At 41.0% G+C, this 23,066-nt stretch overlaps 1 protein-coding gene across 2 annotated transcripts in view; it reads right to left on the bottom strand.

Moving 5' to 3' along the window:
* The window catches only part of LOC105274171 (uncharacterized), a 109,523-nt gene that overhangs the window by 14,296 nt on the left and 72,161 nt on the right, over positions 1–23,066 (bottom strand). For both annotated transcript variants that reach the window (XM_011317071.1, XM_011317072.1), the window contains 2 exons: positions 7,362–7,500; positions 7,124–7,197 (listed from right to left, as the gene is read on the bottom strand). In XM_011317071.1, coding sequence (XP_011315373.1) covers positions 7,124–7,197; positions 7,362–7,500 — 213 coding nt within the window. The remainder of the gene's footprint in view (positions 1–7,123; positions 7,198–7,361; positions 7,501–23,066) is intronic.

Here is a 23,066-nt window from a genome sequence, read left to right as displayed (position 1 = left end):
TTTACATTTTCACAGTGAATAATTTCAAATCTGTCTTTGACGATTCATCAATTATTAACGTTCTCCATTATCGATGCTCTATCCCGGGCGTCCATGTGGCTAGATACAGAGGGGCGAGACGTAGATAACAATTACGGGTTACCTCTCTACTTTGGCCAGGGGCTTTTCACGAGCTCCAAGGCAAATCCATTGGTGAGCGAAACGTGGCTTTATAATTGCCACATCGTACCCAACAACCAACTGTACTCAGTGCATCCTGAAATTTCGTGTATATAACAACATACTGTACGATGGATTACGCTGATATAATTATCGTCGTTCGCACGAGTGCCAGGTTAATTAATACACTGTGATAACGAGGTGGATCTAACTCATGGCATTTTCACAATGAGCAATATTATTTTCCCATTGCTTATTTCAATTCATATAGTTCTAGATTGATGAAAATCAATGAAATGATGAATTTAACTTGGATTATTGCTATTATTATTTCACTGTGCACTGGGAATTTGAACGACTAAAAAGGAAAGTAGTTGGATATATCGTTGGGAATTGTTACATCATCACTCTTCATTTGAAAGCACCCGCTGGAGTTGTTCTTGCTCCAATAATTCTCAATTGAAGATGTCAATATTCCGTACTGAAAAAGCGAGATATTTTCAAACAGAAAATCGATAGCTATCTTCATTCTAGAATAATTGTCCTTCTTTAAAGAGTCCCGCTGTATTAAATGAATAAAAAAAAATCAATGGCTCGAAAATGGGCCTGAATCAATCAATTGACCCAATTGGGTTGGCCGCATAGCCACGAAAAACAAGGAGCAATTCTGCCATCAAAGAGATCAAGCGAAAAAAGTCGAAAAGCGTTTGAAGTGGCGGTGACGTGAGCGAATCTCGAATACTAAGCAGATGCTGATTCACGCTGGTCGGTGAATTTCACTTGTAGAAGACGCCCCGGCAAAAACGTCTCCACCAAACTTCTTGCCCTCCCTTTTATCTCTCATTTCCAATTAATCCCAGTTGCCGCGTCCTCAGTGCCTTAATAGCCTCAAGTGACTCAACTCCTTTTTCCTATTCTTCGCAGGCAAGTCAAACGTATCCATCTCTCGTCCACGATCCACCCAAGTGAGCATCGAGAAATGCTTCGACAATGCTCTTGTCCGTGTGTTTTCGTACATGTGGAGGTCTCCATTGTCGGCTTCAAGGAGTCGGTGGAATTGCCCCGCTCGTGTTAGGAGGTAGTAAGGGAGATAGTAAAAGTGACGTGAAATTCGCTGACCAAGATATCCCGACCCTCACTCAATTTTTTCTCTTTATTTCCTTTTCCATCTTCCCCCTCCAGTGTACGCCATACAGACTTGAGAAAATTCACTAAAATTACCATGTAAATGACATCAAAATCAAATTCTTTAATAAAAAAATTAAGCTCATAAAATCAACTCTTTTCCATATGAATTTTCAACAAGTATTTGTAAATTTTTACATTTTTAAGGGCTACATTAGCCATGATTTTTCCCTCTCTAATGATATTTTCACATTTAGGCCACTACTTTTTTGCATCATTGAATACAATTGAGATATCACTTGAATGATTCACTCGGTAATGGGCAATGGTAGAGTAATAGGGGTTTATGCAACAGGATAGAAGACCGCATTTTCAAGGGTGAGAAGCAATTTCAAGGGATTTCCAAATCCAAATCACTTGGAGGTAATCATATTTTTCAAGACATGGATTATTTGATTATTCCATCTTTTTAAATTCACCTGACTGCTGTTGTGCAGCAGTTATAAATGGACGTTTATGAAATGTTTCTTTGACGTTCATGGGTGATTGAACATGTGTATATATACAACTGAGATGAAACAAGAAATGAAAATTTAATACAGATGTGATGATGTTATCTACTTTCTAGAAACGTGAAATGTCAAAATTCGAAACCATCAATCTTGGGAGATTATGACGGATTACGTATGGAATGCATGTACAGTTGAAAATTACTCTCGAAATTTCTAATGGAAAAATGAGCAATTGTTTCATCGTGTGAATTAATTGATGGTATAATGAATGTGAGTGGATGATCGCTGTTGCTTAATGCCAATGCAAACGTTTAATAAATAATAATGTATTGTGACGGGGTGGATATCCAGGCTGTCATAATAAGTGAGAGGTATTCATGGAACGAGTAAGAAGAGAAGATGAAACCAGGAGAGGGTCGGATAAAATAAATGAGGGAAAGAAAAGGAAAGAGGAAAAATAGGGTTGACGTCTGTTGATTAGCGACAGAACCGAGTGGTGAAGGTGAAGTTGAAGGGAGAGAAGCCTTGGTGGATCCTTGGGGGAGATAAGCAAGCTACAGGATACTACCACTACCTACCAACAATGACGTAAGAATGAAAATAAAAGAATGAAAAAGAAGAAAAACCAAAAGCACCATGGCATTAGGTAGATAAGTGCCAAGTGACTCTACTGTGTGGGGGTTATTATGGCAGATGCCGTAGAGCAAATCCTAATCCTCCTTCCCTCTTGCTTTTTATTCAACTCCAATGAGTGTCGTACGGAAAACTTTTTAATTTCTTGAAATATTAATTACCAACTATATCCTCAGTATTATGAATGTTTTAATTGGAGATTTTCCATTTTTTTTTTCAGTTGTCTTTTCTAAATTTCTAAATTTAGTAGCAGAGGTGGAATTTCAATTAGTCAGATCTAATCTTTTGGTAAATTTCAGACTGGTTTTTCTCATTCCACATAATCCAATTGATTTTCTAATAAGTCGAGATGTTAAAGCAGAGCAAAACTGTATTGACCTGGTGGAAATTTTTTATGCAAATCTATCGGAAATCACGTGTAAAGAGTATTATATTTAGAAGAGACTTGCAAGTCTGATGTCACTATTGTCGATTTTACACTGAATCCTGCAAATGTTGGACTTGTCAGAGCATCTTCTTCTCTATTTCCACTCCAGACGATATTTTATTAATGCAAGCAGGTGACTCGATCACTTATACTATTGCCCTAAAAATATGACCGCAAAATAATAAAGTTCAATGGTTTTTTATAAAACTGTCGGGATAAATCTAACAATATATTTTAGTGAATGAAGAATGGCTGAAATTTTATTGTTCATCCCCTCATAATTCAATTTTTGTTTATCAATTTGAGAGTACATTTTTCAAGCGGCTATCAGGCCATTGTCCTGACCAAATACGAATAGGTAATGCGCCACCAAGTTACGCTCGACTGGTCGAACCGAAGAGCTCGGGAGCCATAGCAAAATCTACAATATATAGGATAGTGGTACGTTATCCCCCTGAATGGGGGGAATGGGATGGGTTTGGCCTCTCATCGTTAACCATGGTTTTCGCGAGAGAGCATCCACATGGAGATATCGCGTATCGTCCCTCATACGTATCGTGTGATTACAAATCCATACACCTGTCTATATCCAGACGGGGGGAGATGGGGGGGGGGGGCGATGCTGCAACACAACACAACACAATAAAACACAGCACAACACAACAGTAATTGAATATAAAGATCATTAATCAAGCGCTCAACGAGCAACACGAGTTGACCGATATCGTATTAAATATAAATAGGACGAATGAATTCGCTTTCTCTGCTGTCGCGGGGCGGCCTTCTGCTCCCTTTTTCAAGGGGTTCGAGTGACGCATGAATGTCGAGTCATGCCCGGGATACGTATTAATACGTCACTGCATCTGTCCGTTATCATTTTCCACTCACCACGTAAATGTCGGCCGTAAATGTATCACAATGAGGGGTTGGGAGGGGGCAGTGACTCTCAGCTTTTTCGGCTCAGACTTTTTCCTCTGGGGGAATCTGTTCAAGTGGATGATTATGTGGTCATGCAGATGTTTAAGGAACAATGGGGTGACGGAGATGTTGTTATGAGGGAGTGAATGATTGATTGCCCGAGAGAGACTTGCCCAATATTGTACATCTTTATGACAGCCATTTCATTTTTTATTTTTCACAACAATGAAAATAAATAACAAATAGACTGTGAATAAATGTAAATATAGTGGTTAGCTGTATGAAATGAATTTCCACAGATAAATTTTCATTTGGTGAAAATTTGCCCATCAAAATCCTTGAGAAATTTGATTTTTTTTTTACTAATTATTATTATAATGTAACCATCATTACATTTATCGAATCAAACGAAACCGAAATCCCCAATTTAATGGTTTCAGCGTTGAAAATACCGAGGCCACTTACATGCCATTATTCCTTATTAAGCTTACCCTTCGCCCTCCCCAAATGAAATTTAACGACACCATCTAATCCCCCGGTAATAACGAAAACCCCTCGTACGAAAATAGCCCGCGTGGCTGATGGAAAAGTCATGCTTTTTGAAAAAAGCCACCTCGTAGAACTGGTGTGAAGCGAAAATCCGTTAAAGGGTAGTGATGTGAAACGAGGAAAGGGTCATCTCGCGTCGCGGTTATTTCGTCGGACAGAGTACACAGTGCAAAAGATGAGGAAATAAAAGGGGAGTGAAAGGGGGTTCACACCCTACTGCTGTGGGCGGGGTGGGCGAGAGGGGAAATGCATAACCACGTTTATACCCGAAACACTCGCGTTTCAGATTGCTTCTGTAATGGCGGGATTTCACCAGTGTGCACCTCCAACGGGTTTTCCACGTTACTGAGAGTCGTATACACGGTTATATACACGGCAATAGTTGGTGTATCTCTAGGTGAGGGGAGGCCCTGCTGACTGGGTAACGACGTTACACGCCCGGCCAAACGCTGGATTGTGCGTGCGGGAGTGCGAATTATCGTGGTTACCATTCTCGTTTTACTCGGCCATTCCCCAAATGTGTATGCTGACTACGAAATTCCATCTCCCCCGAGGGCAGGGGGTAGGAGCGAGAAGCAAGAAGCAAGTAGCAAGTAGCGAGTAGCGAGTAGCGAGTAGCGAGTAGCGAGTAGCGAGTAGCGAGTAGCGAGTAGCGAGTAACAGCTCCAGCGACAGGCGAACAGACAAGATGCCGCACAGAATTCACCCTCTTCGCTCGATGTACTTTATGTCGCTCTATATGTAGACTGTTTAAAGTACAGACGGAGACGAGAGGACTACACTGAAACTGAGGAAAGGATCGTTGCACCGTGTCGACCCCTTAATCGCGAGAGCTCACTCGACTGGCAAATTACATCCAACCCAAAAGTTACCAAGCTTCCCACTACTGCTTGGCTAGCTTCGGAGCCACTGAATGAGCACCAAAAACTCAGCTATGCCGGTTCAATCCAGGCATTCATCACCCCTGATAAAGTAGAAAATTCTAACAAGCCAGCAGTGCCAATGACGTATCATGTACAAATCTCCGCTCATTCTTTATTAAATTATTCATTATTGCATTCTAAGGTGAAGAAAAATTGATTATTTGGTATATTTCAATGGGCTCCAAACTCACGTCATACCCTCAGGGATTATATATAAGGAAGAAATTTGATTCATATAGCACACTCCTCAAGAATCATTCCTCCCGCCTCTGACTTGCGCTCACAACTCGCGATCTTACCATTGATAAGAATGATTCCTCGTCTGTATCTGGGCGCTAAGATCATTAACGATGAAATCCCAGTGGCTGATACCACGAGAACTCGCTCAACTGGGAAATTACATTTCCGAGTTTGGCCGTAGTCTGCGTACTCGACGGTGTCTCTGAGGCATAACGCATCGGGGGGTAAATGATTCGTCCTCGAGATAGTGGATAATACCCACGGAAATGTATCAGACAGACATGACATTGAATCACGAAAAAAGTCCGCCAAATAGCTAAACTCAGAGTAGAGAAATCCGCTTTGTTATATTGCTTGTGCAAAAAAAAAAAAAAAAAAAACTCAAAAAAAAGAGAGAAGAGAAAACAACAGAAATATGATTGAAGCAATTTCAATCGCATTTTCACTCATTCTGAAATTCTCTTTGTGAATTTCGAGCGGAGCACATCATCATTCTGTCACGGGATGATTTTTTTACCCTCTTTTTCCATTGTCCGTTGGATAATCCACTAAAACGCTCGGGCAATCCGCCATATGGCATATCGTAGTAGTTTGGATAGGCCGAGGGAATAGGCTGGAATATGTTGCGAGGGCCTAGCGGCGAATGCAGGACACAATGGACGTCAGTTTTAGTTATGGCACGCCCGTCAACCTCGGGAATCATCGAGCGTTAGATGGCCCAATGTTCAGTTGAGTAGATGCTCTCATCCAGGATACTTCTACAATAAGAGGATACCCTCGCGAAAATCATATCCAACCCCAAAGGGCTTTGTTCGCCACTCCTTGCACATATCAAAATGGAGGGGCAAAATTTTTTCGGCTTTCAAGGGATCAATTACGCTATCCACCCCTTTCAAACGATTCGTAATATTTCCTTTTATTTCTCCTATGTTGAAAAATTCTTCTTTCATTATATTCTATTTGCCAAAAGTTTAAATGGGGTCTATCTGAAAGTTTGATCTCAAGTATAGGCGTTAAATAGAATATTTAAGATGGAGAAATGCAGACAATAGATAATTGGTAGTGAATGTTTTTAATTGGATTGTCATAAGTGCTCTCACCAAGTGCTCTGAGCAAACTAAATTGTCCTCCAACGCCCGGTAGAGGCTTCAAAGTGTGGCCTGCTCCTGGTAGGCCTCCATGAACAACGCCATATTATAATTCTTATTTGCGTCCTAATGACTCTTTCTTTTCAATTTCTTAAAAAATTCTGCATCGCTACAAGCTCCATTGAAAGTGGCGGACTAATTGAAGGGCTTATTATATAAATAATTGGCGTGCAGAGGGCACAATATCAATTTAGATAAGTTTTATCATGATATGTGATACACCGGAATGATGATTTTAGTCGGGCGGAATGTCATCCTGGGCGATTCGATCTCGTAAAATCCATCAGCGATACGACGCGCCTCTGTTGATAAGGTATCACGATATACCCGGTGTTTATACACTGAGTACCCGTCGAGAAATGCAAACGATAGCAAAGTAAGTGGTATCGTGTTTCTCGTGGCAATGTTCTCGCGCTTCTCTCTGCTCCTTTTCTGTCTGTTGGGTTCTTTTGAGCAGCTTATTGGCTATCGAGTCGAGGGGTTACTCACCTTCGCGAAACTGGATGACGTTAGTGTGACGATCGTTGATTATTAGGCAGTTGTAATTCTCTCCAGAACTTGAACTGCAAAGAAAAAATGGAGAAATTCCAATAGTGAGCCAAAATGAAAGTGTGAAAAATTTCTAAAGTATAGTATAGTAAGCATAAAAAGTGGTGGCAATGTTCCAGTTAGAATTTAACAGCTGGTATTAATCTCCTACAGATAAAACAATAGTTTCAGTACTCACTTATCATAAACGACGTACATATCCCCCTTCTTCTCTACACAGGTACGTTCTCCAATGTTGGTAGCATTTATAGTGACTGGTGATGGTTTTCCGGACTGGAACCATTGTCCCGCCCAGCCTGCCGGAAATTCACAGGCCCCTGAAACACGAGCAAGTTTCCTCATAAATATCACCGTCCGATTCCATAATTCCATAATTCCCTCCTCTCGTTTTCTCTCTCCATCCACATCCCACATCTCACTCATCGCAAACCCACCGGTCGTTTAATTCTCTTTCGACGCCCGTCTAAAAATTCCAGTACACATTGCGAGTACATAAACCCTGCGATATAACCAGTCGGAAAATGTGGGAGAACTTGAGTGTAAGGAGGATAGCAACGTGACAAACTCCCTTAAGAAGCTCGCAAACGACCCTCACCCTGGAATATCTGGGAAAACGTGCTCACACTCCTCTGCATCCAAAAGTTTGCCTTGTAAATCGTCGAGATCCGGGTCAAATGGCAACGTACGCCCAACACTATCCCCCCGGATTTATGTATTTTCCTTCGAACTTTAACGTTCCAACGCTTCTTTAACTCACTACGAAAATTGCAAGAGCTGTATTCAAACCCAACGCTATTCACTCCACTGATAAATATCGAGACTTGCTCTTGACAAAAATAAAAAAGAATATTCAGTTCAAGTTTTCAATTTTTTTTGATTTTTAAAGATAGAAGAGAATGTGAGATTTTTTTTTTCATGCCTTAAAATCCAGTGCAATTGTTTTCTTCTCACAGTTCTCTTTTTCATTTGAATATGAAGCCCAAGCAATCACAACTTGCCAACCCGAACTCTAACAGTGTCAGTTACCCATGGCATCGTGTTACAGCTCTGTAACAGGAGCGTTGATCCGATCGACTCCACTACAAGATGTCTGTCACTCGAGCGCTCTTTTTTTATTTTATTTATTTCATCTCTCGACGTGCTATGAAAGAGTGACGAGAGCCCTTTGATGCCATCACCTTTCCGACCAACGATGCAGTTGACCGCATCCGGTTTTTCGCTCTCAATATCGCGAGACTTCACTCTCGATATCCCACCCCTGTCTCGCCTCCCCTCTGCCTCTACCAAAAAAATCAATTGTTTCCTGTCAAGTGTCATTCTCGCTCGAGACTTTTCATGTCATTTTTTTTTTTAGTGAAAAGGCACTGACGTTTTCTCTTTCATTCTTCCAGCAGTGCGCAATGGGCAGGGGACAGGGGGAGGGCCCATTTGCTTTGAATAGAGCGACTGTATCGTGTGTAAAGAGATTGAATGACAATGAATGGAAAGACGTATGTCGAGTGAGGTCTCGACCTCCACTCGCTCTATGAGCTTCACGTGTATCTCAAGAAGGGGAGGAAGGGGGGTATAGTTGACCCAGTTGATGTAGCCTCTATCTATAGAGGTCCATCGAACATTGGAAAAAAGTCCGACTGATCAAGCACAGACTTGGCCACTGTACACTACTATACGTCATTATGGCTATACGAGAGATTTACTTATTTTTTTTTTTCCATCACTTGCAATTATACTTGCTCTCTGTGTGAAATTCACAGGGCGATAGGGGTAATGACGGCTATCAACATTGCAATCAATATCATTGAGGGACCGTGTTTTCATGGGTGTTGAAGCACAAGTACTTGTGTTGTTTGTTGGTTTTTTTTTTCTGTTTTATTGGATGAATTGATAAGAATGTTCGTGCAGAATTTAATTGGTGAATTAATTCAGGGATAAATTTCAACTAAATTTTGATTTAATTGGCTGAATAAAATGATTAAATTTGCATTGAGTTCTCGGATTAATGAAATTCCGCGTGTACTTCGTATGCATTTCCAATTAGGTTACCATAAATCATGGAGGATTGTTTGTTCCAAGGGGGAATACATTGAAATTGAAATTCAACTCCTCTTCTCGGCAGGTTAAACAACATTAGTCATAACAAAAGGATGATTGGAAAAAAGATTCTCGCTGTAATTGATGGTGATGATAATTGTTGGGGCATGCGAATGTCAAGGAATGATAAAAAAAAATAAGAGGTTGGAGAGCTCATGTACCCCAGGAAACCGCGATTACGATGACGCTTTCTGGATTTATGGCCCGTAACCCGGGCTCTCCAGTGTCCTCCACCATTGGACGACCAAAAATGCTCGTTAAATTGTCCTGGGGGTACTCTAACTGAAAACGTACACTACCACAATGTCGTATATGCGGGCGTAATAGTTGCTATGTAACATCCTATCGTGTTTCCTACGGCGATCGTTATATGGATGAGGAGGTTTAGGCCCCTTTCCGGGATAGGTTATATCGACGGGTGATATAGAATCATCAGTGGATAGGTTTAGGTGTGCGCGAGCCTAGTAAGGGGACAACGCGTGTCAACGAATCCCGGGTGGTTTCCCTTCATTTCCAGTTACGTGTGCCCTGACGATTCACTCGGCTAACGTGGCATGATTAATCAACTGGACTTGGACTTAATCAACAAGAGGAGACCCGAATGAATTTCCAAGAATTGTCCATAGTTATTAGATGCCAGTGACAGTTTTATTCAACTTGACATTTTTTCGGCTAAATTTGATTTGGCTTTGATGAAAATTTAAAGAATTTTTAATACAAAATTTTCATTCACCCACACGTTGATGTATTGAAAGAGATGGCTCTATCACTCATCCTTTATTTTGCATAAATAAATTGATCTGAGCCCTAGTGAAGGGCTTAATGGAATTTTTAATGTGTTCAAAGTGAAACTCATGTCTATTAAACGATAAATATTCCATTTATATCTAATCCACCTATTGTGGTAAAAATTGTCGTCATAGCATGACTGTGAAGGGTGAGGGGGCGGTTGGGTGCCATTGGAAATCACATCAAAGGCGTCTTTTGGGGGCTTGAGGTTTGGCGGGTGGAGGTGGGAGGCTAATATTGAGGTACCGACGTCTAGTCTGTCGTAAGTCGTCAGTCAAAGGCATCTATTTTCTCCTTTGTCGTGAAGACACGGACCGTCTGGTACTTTTGAGTTTTACCCGATGCTGGAGCTCCAGACACTATCGTCTGAAGAGGGAATGAGCGGGTGGAGGATGTATAAATATAGTTTTGGGGGGAGGGAGGGGAAATCGATGTTTCGTATCAGCACTCGTTTTTGGTGAAACGAGCTCGACTTCATTATATTCCGAAGCCTCTTTGAGCAGCTACGGTTGCCATTTGGTGTGCCTTTGAGATCGGTTCAACCGAGTGGCGTCGTTATGCTCTTTAACAGCTAGGAAATAGGAGGCTGAGGTGATATGTATATATATAGCATAGAGAAATAAAGGATAAGTAGCTTAGGACTCTCATGTGGATTTTTAAATGAGGGCGCAGCGTCTCTTTCACTTGTATACGTTGAAATCCGCGACACGACTGAGTGCCTCATTATGAAAGCTCAGTGACAACTTTTTTATCGGGTTATTTTCTTTTATGGTGACTTAATTGACTATTGGAAGGCTTGGGTTTGTTCTATGGATAACCCAAGTTTTTTAATGAACCGGGGTATGGAGTGGAGCTATCGACTGAACTGTACCATCATCAAACACTAGTGAGAAATTCTCATCTTGCCGTTCAATGAATTTCCAAATACATTATTTCCTAGCAAACAAGATAAATGAATGATATTAAATTTCAACGATTAACCATGATATATGGTTATATTTGAAGACACGTACTTGCAAGTTGTAAGGTATGTGAACTTGTAGGAAAATAGTTACACCCACACTACAAGGGTGTCAGTATCCACGGTCCGTGCTCAATAGCGTTAATTGGTTAGACAACGCGATACAGGAGACCATGCATATACCCGGTCATGTACGTGCTACGGGGCTAAGAGAACAGAGACAGCCTATACCGCATGTGTATCCTATCCAGAAGCCCATCCTTCAACCCCCTTCTCTTCGATATAACAGCCCCAGGCTCGCTCCTCTTCCGTGGGAAATAGCCGTCCTGTTCTCTGTTGCCTTTGGGCCAACCCCATGCCATCCCCATACCATCCCCATGCCATCCCCATGTCCTTCCCCATGTCCTCCATCCCTACCTCCCCTACTACCCCTATCACTCCTTTCTCACTCATTCAAACCTTCATGGACCTTCCCTTCCGCGTCCACGACAACCCTAAACACCCACAACTATACATATTATAATCCCTGTCTCCTCTAAAGCGTTTTCATTCTTCACAATCTCCATTTTCTCGGTGGGTTCCTCTACCTCATCTCTCAATTTATCCAATTCAGTTAAATTTATTTTTCACTACTATCTTCCTATGTTTTTCATTGTCCTCCATACAACTCCCAAACCTTCGCATCCTACGCATAATCCCAATAATTAATTACAATATACAACTAATCAACTCCTCGGCTCGTCCACAGCTCCCTAGGCGTAGAAAAAAAAAAAAAACAAAAAACAAATTAAAATTCGTGGTTTTAATTTTCTCACTCATGTACCCCGAAAACTGGCAAAAAGCTAAAAACAATAATGGTGTATCGAAAATGATGTTTTTCCCTCCGCCTTGAGCTGAAAACAGCCTCTCCCTCGGATTATTCCGAATGTTCTGAAAAATCTCCCTGTTTTATTTTTATCACGAGAAAACAAAACGAGAGGGGAATGAAGGTGAAATGGCAAAATATGTCGACGACCAGGCGATACATTAGCGACAGCGATACGAGTTGGTGAAGGGGAGGATGAGGAAACAAGAGAGGAGGGGATATAAAATGAAAATTGAAAACATACGTGTAGCAGTGTATAGCCCCGGGTCGGTGGATATACGGGAGATAGTCCCCGGTCCCCGGTCCCCGGTCGTACCCCGGGCGCCAAATTCGCTCACTCAGCAATGCCATGGACGTTCACTTTTTCCCACATTTTTTTTTTCCTTCCTCTTCCTCTCTCCCTTGTTTATTTATTTTTTTTTTTATTTTTAGTTTTCCCGTGTTTTTCAATTTTCATCCCATGTCGAATTTTAACAGTTAACAAGTACGGCAAAATGAGAATTCCAAATTATAGGGGCAATTTTCGGAATAATAAAATTTCAATCGAGTTCCCTCCGTGTGAACGAAACAACGAACAACAGTGATATATTGGTTGACGCGCGTTCGAATTAATGGTACTTTTTTTTCAATGAGATATTTGGTTTTGTGTTTTTGTTTTTTCTTTAATTTGAGAGGAGGATTAGGATAAATCTCTGGGCTTTGCTGGTGCCAACGTAATGGGTGATGCTCTTGAGGGTGAGTGGATGGCAATATAAACACATTGCTCTTGGTTTTTCACCCCCAAAACTTTAGAAAGTCATTCTTCATTAACAAGACGCGCGGGTGGTCCTCCGCACTTTGAATATTAAAGAATTTGCACCCCTCGGGAGGCCCCAGTGGCCCCAGCGGCCCCGGGACCACGCCCCGGAATCATTCGATTTAAATTGAAATGGAAAGGACTCGAGGCCAGTTAAAGCACTAAGGGACCAACTTGATTTACGTTTTTTTCCCCGATTTACATGGATACTCTATCTTACTCTGTGAATTAACCGATTTGGGAGCTTGATTCGTTTGTGAAGAAGCGGATGAGATACGATTAGAAAAATCTATTCTCTCGTGAAAATGTGAAAAGCCTCAATGAGATTTCAAATGAATTTTGCGAGCTGATGGAAGGAGCTCAACTTTCCTACAACTTGGATTAACACAAATACTTGAATGATGGCTCCAATGAAATTTCGCATCTGTTAAATATCCGAAATTACCTTCACTTCAATTGGCACTCATTTTATCCCAACTTTTTAGTCTGATTCACTCAATAGGAAATTCAATGCAGCTCCAATGAAGGCGTTAATTGTTCTGGAGAATGGGAAAATTAATTCTTCAAACGTTTTAAATTTTACAGTAGGACATCCGGCGAAGGATTCTGACTGGAATTTTTTAATTTTCATTAGAATAGCTATGGGATATAAAATGATGATGATAATGAAATTTATCAAATTAATTTTCACATATTATATAATATTTTTTTCAGCAGAAATAAATGAAGGAAAAAGAAGGGGATTGTATGGTGAGAGCAGGTGATCGGCCGTTGGCCAATTGAATAGACCAAATGTGAATGGAGATACTTTTAATGGTCCAAGTCTCCCGAGTCAAGCATAGCCCTAATCAACCGCACAGTCAGGCTGTTAACAACCGAATTTGCCAAACAATCGAATTACAGGGCGCGAGGGCGTGCCTGGACTCCCGGGAGTAGACGAGAGAATATAGGGTTTGAAATGGCGTATATGGCGGCAATGGGATAGAGGATCGCTTGCTAACACGCAGGGTCACTCTATATCACCGGTATATGCATTCAATCAGCTCTTTATTCACGCTGAGAATTGGCAAATTATAGTCACGTGCCAGCCGACTCTCCTTGTTCCACATTTCGAGTATTATGGACATTTTGGCCCCGAGTATCACCACAAGGAGAGACCCATTCACGCCTCAATGCTCCCCGACTCTTCAACTCTTGGACTCTTCGAATCTTGGACTCTTGGACTCATTGACTCCTCAAATCCTCGACCCACGTAATTCTCCGTGATGTAGAGGGTACATTACAGTTGATACACAAATGCCAAATGCCCCTTTTGTTGGCTTATTGTACAGCGCGCGTGAGACTGTGTATGCCGGCATCAACTCCAGTTACAGTTATTACATTTAATTATATATAACGTATATATTCACATGGGCGACCATCACGTGACTGCTGTTACGTCGCGACTTTTCGCCGGGTTAAAAATGCTCAAGCTCTGGCGTCGCACTGTCACCATCGAGGAATTAAATGTTCGGGGATGGCTGCTCGTATGAGATATAACTTTTTTTTTTTCTCACTGATTTTTTCATTCGATTTACCTGGGAAAAAAAATCTTATCATCCACAATGATTACCTCTAGTTGTGATTTTTAATTAATTTCTAAAGAATAATTCATCATTTGCGCATATTTCTCCGTCATATTTGAAAGAAAAATTAATCTTCATTTATATATAAAAATTGTTTTAATTAAAAATTGAAACGACATCAGCAAAAAAAAAAAGCTTAATCCCTCATGCAAATGAATTCATCTAAAAAAGTCCATAATTTTTCCTGTAATTTTATGGAAATATTTTCCACTGAGATGTGCTCCAGTTATTACATTTAATTATATACACCGTTGAATTCACATGGGCGACGATCACGTGACTGCAGTAATGTCGCGACGAGTGATGTTTCGTTTGTGCGAAAACGTCCGGTGTTGGCGACGCACTGTCAGCACACTCATTTAGTCAGAGGGGGAAAAAAAAAAGAGTACCAGCAAAATAGGTGCCTATGCTATTTTGTTAGGCTTTTCTCACTGATTACGAATGGCTGACGTTGACTGTGATGTTTATCAATTTTCCCTCTCCTCTTTTTTTGCCTCTCTGTATGTGATTTCGTGACTTGATACCAAGTATTTCTATGATCGTACAGTTAAATGTATCCCTGTCTGTTTCATGCAGTTCGCTGCTGAATTTTTCATTATGGCATTATTTTAATCGCGAGGTGGTAGCTGCACATCAGAGCTCCTTTTTTTTTATTGGTTCAGAGGATAAATAATAATAGTAATAGTTTCAATTGATTCCTCTGGATATTGAGCAGCACACCCGACGCCAAAATCGTGCCATCATAAATGATTGGTGGAAAAGATAATTAATAATCTAGTTGGAAATTTCCAATTTGGCAATTTGTTTGAAGGTAAAGCGAACTAAAATAATAAATCAGAGTTAATAAACCCCTGAGAGCGGGAATAACTCACCCCTGCAATCCTGAAAAGGTCACAAATGGAACTGCTGATTCACCCAATAAATTTCCGAATGCGCAATGTCGAGAGTTTTCAGTTGATCGTCATGTTTAACCATAAATTCCCTATAATTTCAAAATTCAGTGACTGAATTATGAGTAAAATATTTCATACAAGATCTATTCTGGATAATAATTATCAATCAAACGAAATATAATGATAAACCTTGAAAATTGGTATAACACAGCTGTGAAATATTCAAAACCCTGAATTTTAGATGGGCATTTACCCAATAAACTTTGGAATACGAAAACTCTCGAGTTTTGAAGTGATTTGCAACCGTAATGAGAATTGATTAACCGGTGTGACGTTTGCCATCACATGCAGTCCATCACAGCAGTTGGTCTGGAGTGAAAATCGAGGAGGGCAAGTCGTAAGCTCGGTTAAATAAATTAAAAAAAAAACCATCCACTGGAGAATTTAAAGATATTCACCCCTTTGAGAGAGGCCAGTTGGAGGGACACGGGTGAATGGCCATTTTTGGGGCGCTCACCCCAGTCAGTCTCAAAGATAAAGGATGACACGTTTATTGAATGCGTATATATCTGTCTGAGAGGAGAGGACAACATACGGACGCATTTCGGGCTTTACCCGGGGCATCGACGCACAGCTTTACACGAGTTGGCTTTACACACCAGTGATCGGAGTTGGGGAGGAGCACAATTTGGTACACGGGATTACACGATTGAATATGGATTTGTCACGGCTCTAGCATCCATCACTCGAACGCCACACAAATGCTTACTCTATTTGCCATATATTGAATAAATTCTCTCTTGACATTCATTTCATTAGTTCATATCCAATAGACTCAATTCTTTGGATATTTGTAATGAAAATAATATATTATTTTTTTTTCTTACAAGAGACTTTTCAGGGCTGCGAAATCCAGTGGGTGAGATGTACTTGTTCTACTTTCAGGAGAGCATTGGCCATTTCGGCTATATCGGATGATTGTCATCTTTGACTGCGATGCAATTACTATTACTACGATTACGATAAAATAGAGTGATTTTTAAAGGAATCTTTATGTACGGAGATTGGCATTTATCCAGACGGATTTTCATTTTCCTTATGTACAAGAACCTTCTACCCTAATGGAAAAATCAGTCTGATCGACGTTGAATAAACGTTGAACGTCAATGGTTCGAATAATCTTGCCACCCCCATATCCATTTAATTATCCAATTCCAAGAGATGGATTACACAAAATCATTGAATGAATGAAAAATGCTAATGCTCACAGAGGATTAATCTTCAATAATCGAGTGAAGAAGGGTAAAATAGTAATAAATAAATAGTGATTGTCATGACAGTGGATAAAATATGGGGGTGAGAGGGTGAGAGGGAGCAATTGGAAAGATCAAGCGAGCGTGGGATAATGTCCTTCGTAAATATTAAAAGCCCCAAGAGCCGTGGGTATAGGCATAATATATATAGCCCAGTGGGTGGTGCGGTGGTTTCTGTGTGTAATCATACAAGGAAGGATGACACCAGTGGGTACAAAATAGAGAAATGAGAAAGTAGAAGGGAAAAAGCTCGGTGACCGTTATTTTTTTGCAAAAACGTCAGGGGGCCGATTATTTCTCGTCTGCGCGTGTACACACAATTTCACCAATGGATTCTTATGTTATATGGGCTAGGCTATATGACCGGGGGATTATATTGATTTTCAGTGTACCAGGGAGTGTGCACTCTTGTCGGCGTCCGGAAAGGCTTTCGGCCCGCGCCTACCACACCTATTCACCAATCTCGCTAACAAACCACCGCACGTGCCACTATTCGCCATTCCAAATGGAAGGAAATAATAATATGGCTGAGTAGTACCACCACTTGACAATTCGTAACACAATATTGTTTAGGCCATTTTTTGCTCGTGCGTGACGGTTCGATGAAAGGCTCCACGCGTGTCATGAATTTACCACTGAAAATTCGTTTTGTGAAGTGTAATCCCTCCATTGGGATAAGTTATAAAAACAGAGAGCATCAGCGTGGTTCACTGCATTAGGAATATTGCTCTTGTATTGTTCGCTATTTTCCACTGAATGTGCGTCAACTTGTCAACTCGTAGCGTTCCATAGTGATTATCCATTATTTTCGAGCATGTAGAAATGTTGAAAATTTCCATTCATCCTCTAATTATTTTTCATGAATCCGCCAATTTAGATAAATTAGAGGGAAATGGGGACAAGTATAAAGAGAGGTAAAAAGCAACAACGTTGACGACGGATTTGACTCTCTTTTCAATCAAGGAACATTGTTGCGGTCTCATGCACAAATTGGATGATCCTCCCCTTAATTGCGTCTAGCGTAGAAACTGCCACGGGCAAGAGAAGGGTATTACGAGGAGAACCGGAGTATATTTTGGGTTCTCTAGGATCTATCTTCTTCTTCTTCTTCTTCTTCTTCTTCTTCTTCTTCTTCTTCTTCTTCTTCTCCTCAACAGAAGCACTTTCTAGGCCACCGAGATTATCTCTCGAGCTAGATTTGCTTCTAATTCTTACAGTTTTCTCTCTCCCTCCTGCACCATGGATATAATTTCACTCAAGGAAATTGGTAACCCTGATGCAATATTCCAATTTCAGGTTATTTTCAAGATTTACAAATAAAGACCATTGTGAAACTCAACTTCTAACCGGTTAAAACTAATTGTCTAAATTTCCAATTTCCCCCAGTTCCACTTTATCATAATCAAAAGACTGCTGAAATCTCCGCCTCAAAACACTATAAGACAATCCTTTTTACTTAATTAGTTCACAAGTTATGAGCAAATTTATTCTGAGAGAATTATAATGCTTGAATATCTCTGGAACTAATTGGCCGAGAGGAGCTTTGCAGTAGCGAATGGGATGAGATTTTTTCCGAGTTCTCGAATGGTTCACGTCATCACCTGACTTGCTCCGAATAAATCTCCTCCTCACTCTCCCTCCAAATAAATCTATATACACCACACATCTCAGATAGCACCAATGGTTAGTAGTGTTCCAAACATTCACAAAAAAATGTTCATGATTAATGCACTTTTATGGAGAATCGTGTTGTTGTGCTGCACGGGTTAATGGTAACAAGTACATTGTTCCTATGCGCTCCACGTAATTCCGTGTATTTCTGATTATTAAGCTCATCGAGTGCATTACAGGATCTGTTGGAGGATCGGGGATCGGGGAGTGGAAATGGAGGAAGGGAACCACCTCCAGCCACCCATCCACCACAAATGCAACCTGTAATGCACACCCCCACTAGTTCTCTCCACTCCACAGCCCGCACAGCCCACACAGCCCCACAGTCCTCTCACCCTCTCATTCGAAATATCATGGAGCGCTCATGCAAAAGGGTAGCTGCCGCACGATTATAGCCTGGCACAATTAGAACGGTATATACTTGCTGAAGCTTCAACGCTGCCAAGTAAACTCAGCTCCCATCCCCCTCCTTCACTCAACATATCTGCCATGTCTTTGTGCACTTGAAATATCTATTTATTAACTCGCCTATTCATCATCGCACCCATCCACCAATGGAATTTTCATTTTTCCCTTTTTCGACTTTTATCCCCCGCCCCCGCCGAATCATTTTATTTCGCTTTGATTTGTTCTACGCAATTTTATTGTTTTAGATGTTTTTTCGCTAGTATGGAGGCTTTACTGACCACTGATATCATGAAGTATTTAATTTTAGAGATTGATCCACCACCAATTAAACTCTGACGCATGGGAAACACCCAAAAATGATAATTCCCAGAGAAACGTGAAATGCACTCGACCACTGTTGACTGACATCACTCTCGGCAATACTCGGAGAGAATGAATTTTTGTTTAGCGAGTAAACAGGTTTCTGGGGATGGAAACTGACACGAGTGACCGAGTTGCACATTTTCATCTATAGAAACACATTAATTGTCGCGTGAAATGGATTTCAAGTAGTGGTTTGAAGATTGAAGGGGCTTGTGTGTGAATATGACGAGTATCCCCAGACGATATTGCATCACTGATAAGAGAAAAATTCATTATCGGAAAATATAAATGAGGCCAATTTGATTTACAGCGTGGAAATAATCCACAAACTGACACATCGCTCATTCTTCTATTTTTTCCACCATAGAATTCACTTTTTCACCTCCTTACGCGAAAACATTTTCTACATGCAATAATTGCAGACCGCAAGCCACATCGATAATTCTCGGCTGTCCAACTGCGTACGGCACTCAAAGTTTTCTTCCCCCCCCCCCCCCCACAACATATGTTACCGACAAAAACTGAGTCAAACCCAGGTGAATCGCAACTTTATCCGCACGTCAGAAAAACTTTTTTCCCCGGCATCTCCGTCTGTATTTTCTTTTATTCCTTTTATTCCAAACATTGCTCCCCTCCTGCCAACGAGTCCTCTCGTCCTCCAACGAGAAAAATTCTTTAATTAAATTTTTTTTTTATCCCATTGTGTTTGCCATTTTGTTTTGTTTTTGTTTCAATCGGAAAAAGCTTCGGAATACGCCAATGCGGTTACCCCCAGCCCCCCGACCTCCATTTTAATATATTTTCAATTTTGTTTACGAAGTGTACTCTTCAAAGACCCAGAGGCAAGTCCTTTGAATTAGTTTTTGAAATGCCAACTCCCTCCCCCAAGTTCTCGTGAAAGATAGAAAAGGACATTTAAATACAAATGCCAGTGAATTCGACAATACCAAAGTGAAACAAACGCACTCCTGACCCCCGTTTGAAACAATACATACAATGTTATATGTACAATAGTATATATAGTTTGAGCGTAACCAAGCACCCGGGGAATATACACCGTGCGTAACTCCGGTATGCCGTATTCCTGCGTTTGTGTTTGTAAATGCAATTACGCTGAATGTCCAAAGCAGATGCCTGGCGGTCACTCCGATGCCTTCCACCCCTTGACCGCCCTTTGTTCCAGCGGTAGCCAATAAATGCGCACTAAATCTACTAATGCCCTGCGAAACTACCCCCCACTGTACACTCCACCCTATTGCTTGAGGTTTTTGTTGGGGTTTTTTTATTTGCCTTTGTAGAGGAAATTATTTTGTTGTGGAAAGTAATGGCAGGAATTGGAATTATCGGAATATCGCGCCCAATTGTTTGATACTCTTTCATGCTTTTGTCCGGGAATTCTAATTTATTATTATTATTTTTTTTAAATCAACCCTTTAACTCATCGACTCCTCCCAAAATGACAAATTGAAAATAATTATGCTTCTAAATAAAGTGTTCTCAAGATCGGAAAATTTACTTGATCAGCTGTTCCCCTCAATTCATCAATAAGTTTCCCCCTAGGCTGTCAATTCCCCCACCAAAAAGATCCGCATGTTGAGCCAAAAACAATAGCGCCAACTCCCTGCTACCCATCAATCCACCAAAGAAAATGAAATTACCGACATGGAACGGGAAACGAATGAATGAAGGAAAACCACGTAGAGGCCTGCTACATTGCTAGGTTGCAACATATGAAACCTTATCCCGAAATGATACCCCTCAGTATATTTACCGGAGTATCAATATCCCTCCTCAACACATAAAACGTACGATATTACGTTCTCCATCAAATATATCCTCATCCCAGGTGCCCTGCGGCACAATCCCCCCCGGTTATTACCACCTGCCAAAAGTAAAGCCCCTTCCTCTCTCCAAGCCGGCTCGGCAAAACCCGCGGAAAAATTGAACAAACCGAAGCCCCCCCATCTAAAAAAAAGTAAGAGAAAAAATTCGCTAAAAATAACTTTCTCCGTCTCCCATCGGCGTATGATACCAGCAAAGAGGATGGGGTGCCCAGTTTGAGAGTGGAAGGAAAACAAAAGCCCACGGGATGCCACCGACGACGCCTGAACCTGAAGTATTCGACGAGTACCCGAGAGAGAGAGAGAGAGAGAGAGAGAGAAAATGGGGGAATAAAAAAAAATAAGAGAAAACGAAAAGAAAGAGAACAAGTGCAGGTAGGGCAAAACTGCTCTCCGTCTTTGTCTTGGCCCCTTGACAGTTCTCGAGGGTTTTACGGAGGTGGGGGAATGAAGAGTGGAAGAAACAAAACGTCGTCGCCGGATAGGGCCTAGTGAAAAACCCCTTTCACTGTCTGATGGCATGCGAGTGGAAAAAGTGACGATGGGCCACTCTACTACCCCATGCGCTACTACGCTCCCTTTTAACTATCACCCAACTCAAACCCCCACTTTTCTCCATTTCTTTCTGGTTATATCACGCTTTGTTGACTTTTTTGTTTCTATGAGAATGCAACTTGTGGGAATTTATTTGCCAGTTTTATTTTCATTGGGACCTTTTCATGCTGATTATGAAGAAATATGGGAGGATTATATTTCTTGGGGTAAATGCAATCTGAGAGAAGAAATGTTGAAAATGTATATGAGAAATTTTCGCCCGGAAATTACCCGAGTGCAATTTAGCAATTGATTCGAGTGAATGGACATGAGAAAAATAGGCTTTCCCCTCAATCACCCCCGAATAAATTTGCGTAAAAAATCGATATATCCGTCGAGACGTCTGTTCCATATGTAACTTTCCCTTTTATTTCTCTTCTCCCCGTTTTCCCTCACTTTTCCTCTTTATCCGAGCGTCCGTCAATCTTGCTCAATGTCGGAAGACGCTCAATCCGTTTCTTATTATTTTTTCCGATTTTCGCCTCTCGTTATGACATATAGGAGCGTCGAATAAAAATACAGTGGCTGCATTGGCGTCGTTGGATTTTGCCAATATCAGCGAATAAATCCTGTGGTATTGGTAGGTAATACCGCAACGTCTCTCCCATCTCTTGTACCTCTTGTCTCTCGGTTCGTCTAACCTTACCCTCGGTGGCGTTCCACTACATTTCCCTGACTGCATCCGCTCCAGGGGACTACACGAGAGCCTTTAGATGGAAGTGCCTGGAGAGAGGGCAAAACTAAAAAGAAACGATGAGTGAAGCCAGTGGATGTAGAACGAACCTGTACGGCCGAACCGTCTTAAAGAGGCTATGCCCTACTCCCTCGAGGCCAAAAAACCACCAGATCCGCACTTTTCTTCTTCTTTCACTTTTATTCTTTCGCCGAGAGCTGTGAAAACTTGCTTTTTCTTTCCACCCCAAACAAAATTGTAGATGTTTCAGAGTTTTCTTGTACTTGAAGTATTTCTCTGCGCCAAGATAAATTATTTCTCCATCCAAAAGAATATCCCAACTTGTTCATTTGAATCAATTACTCAGACAATTTATACTTTATCACTCACTGTACTTTATCTTTTTTTACATTATATTATATTTTTCATCATTTTTTTTTTTTCATTTTTATGAAAATAAAAATCTTTCCTCGCGATTGTATACAGGGGAGTTGTTGCGCAATCTTTGGACGTAAAAACATTGTGATTACGTTCATCATTCAACATTTTCCCTCCGACTCGAGTGAATTTTATTTTCTACCAGTGTCACAACTACGACTGTATCAATTATCAGATTAGGAGATGTCATCTTAGTTTTTACGGGCTCGTAAATTCTCCCCCTCGTGCGTCATATTAACAAAGATTAAGATAGCTCTTTGGTATGTGCATTAAATAATGGGATGAAATTCAGGTGGGGTGCGTGTGTATGTAGACATAGAACGTATACATGGATTTTTAGGCAGCAGTGTCGGATGAAATTTAGGCGGTGGATAGCAGACACCGACGACCAACGTCGACAGATTTTTATTGCGTTTACACCGCCGGCTGGCAGCCGTGCTTCCTCTCTGTCAGCGTTGGCGGTGAGAGATCGGTACAGCCCAACCGGGCCTTTTTCCACTAGCTTTATCTCTCCTATTGATCAAATTCCTCCACTCACAAATATCCACATCCACATCCACAT

The sequence above is a fragment of the Fopius arisanus genome, unplaced genomic scaffold (genome assembly GCF_000806365.1).
Source record: "Fopius arisanus strain USDA-PBARC FA_bdor unplaced genomic scaffold, ASM80636v1 scaffold00009, whole genome shotgun sequence".
Taxonomy (NCBI): Eukaryota; Metazoa; Arthropoda; class Insecta; order Hymenoptera; family Braconidae; genus Fopius; species Fopius arisanus.
This window is presented reverse-complemented; position numbering and strand designations above follow the sequence as displayed.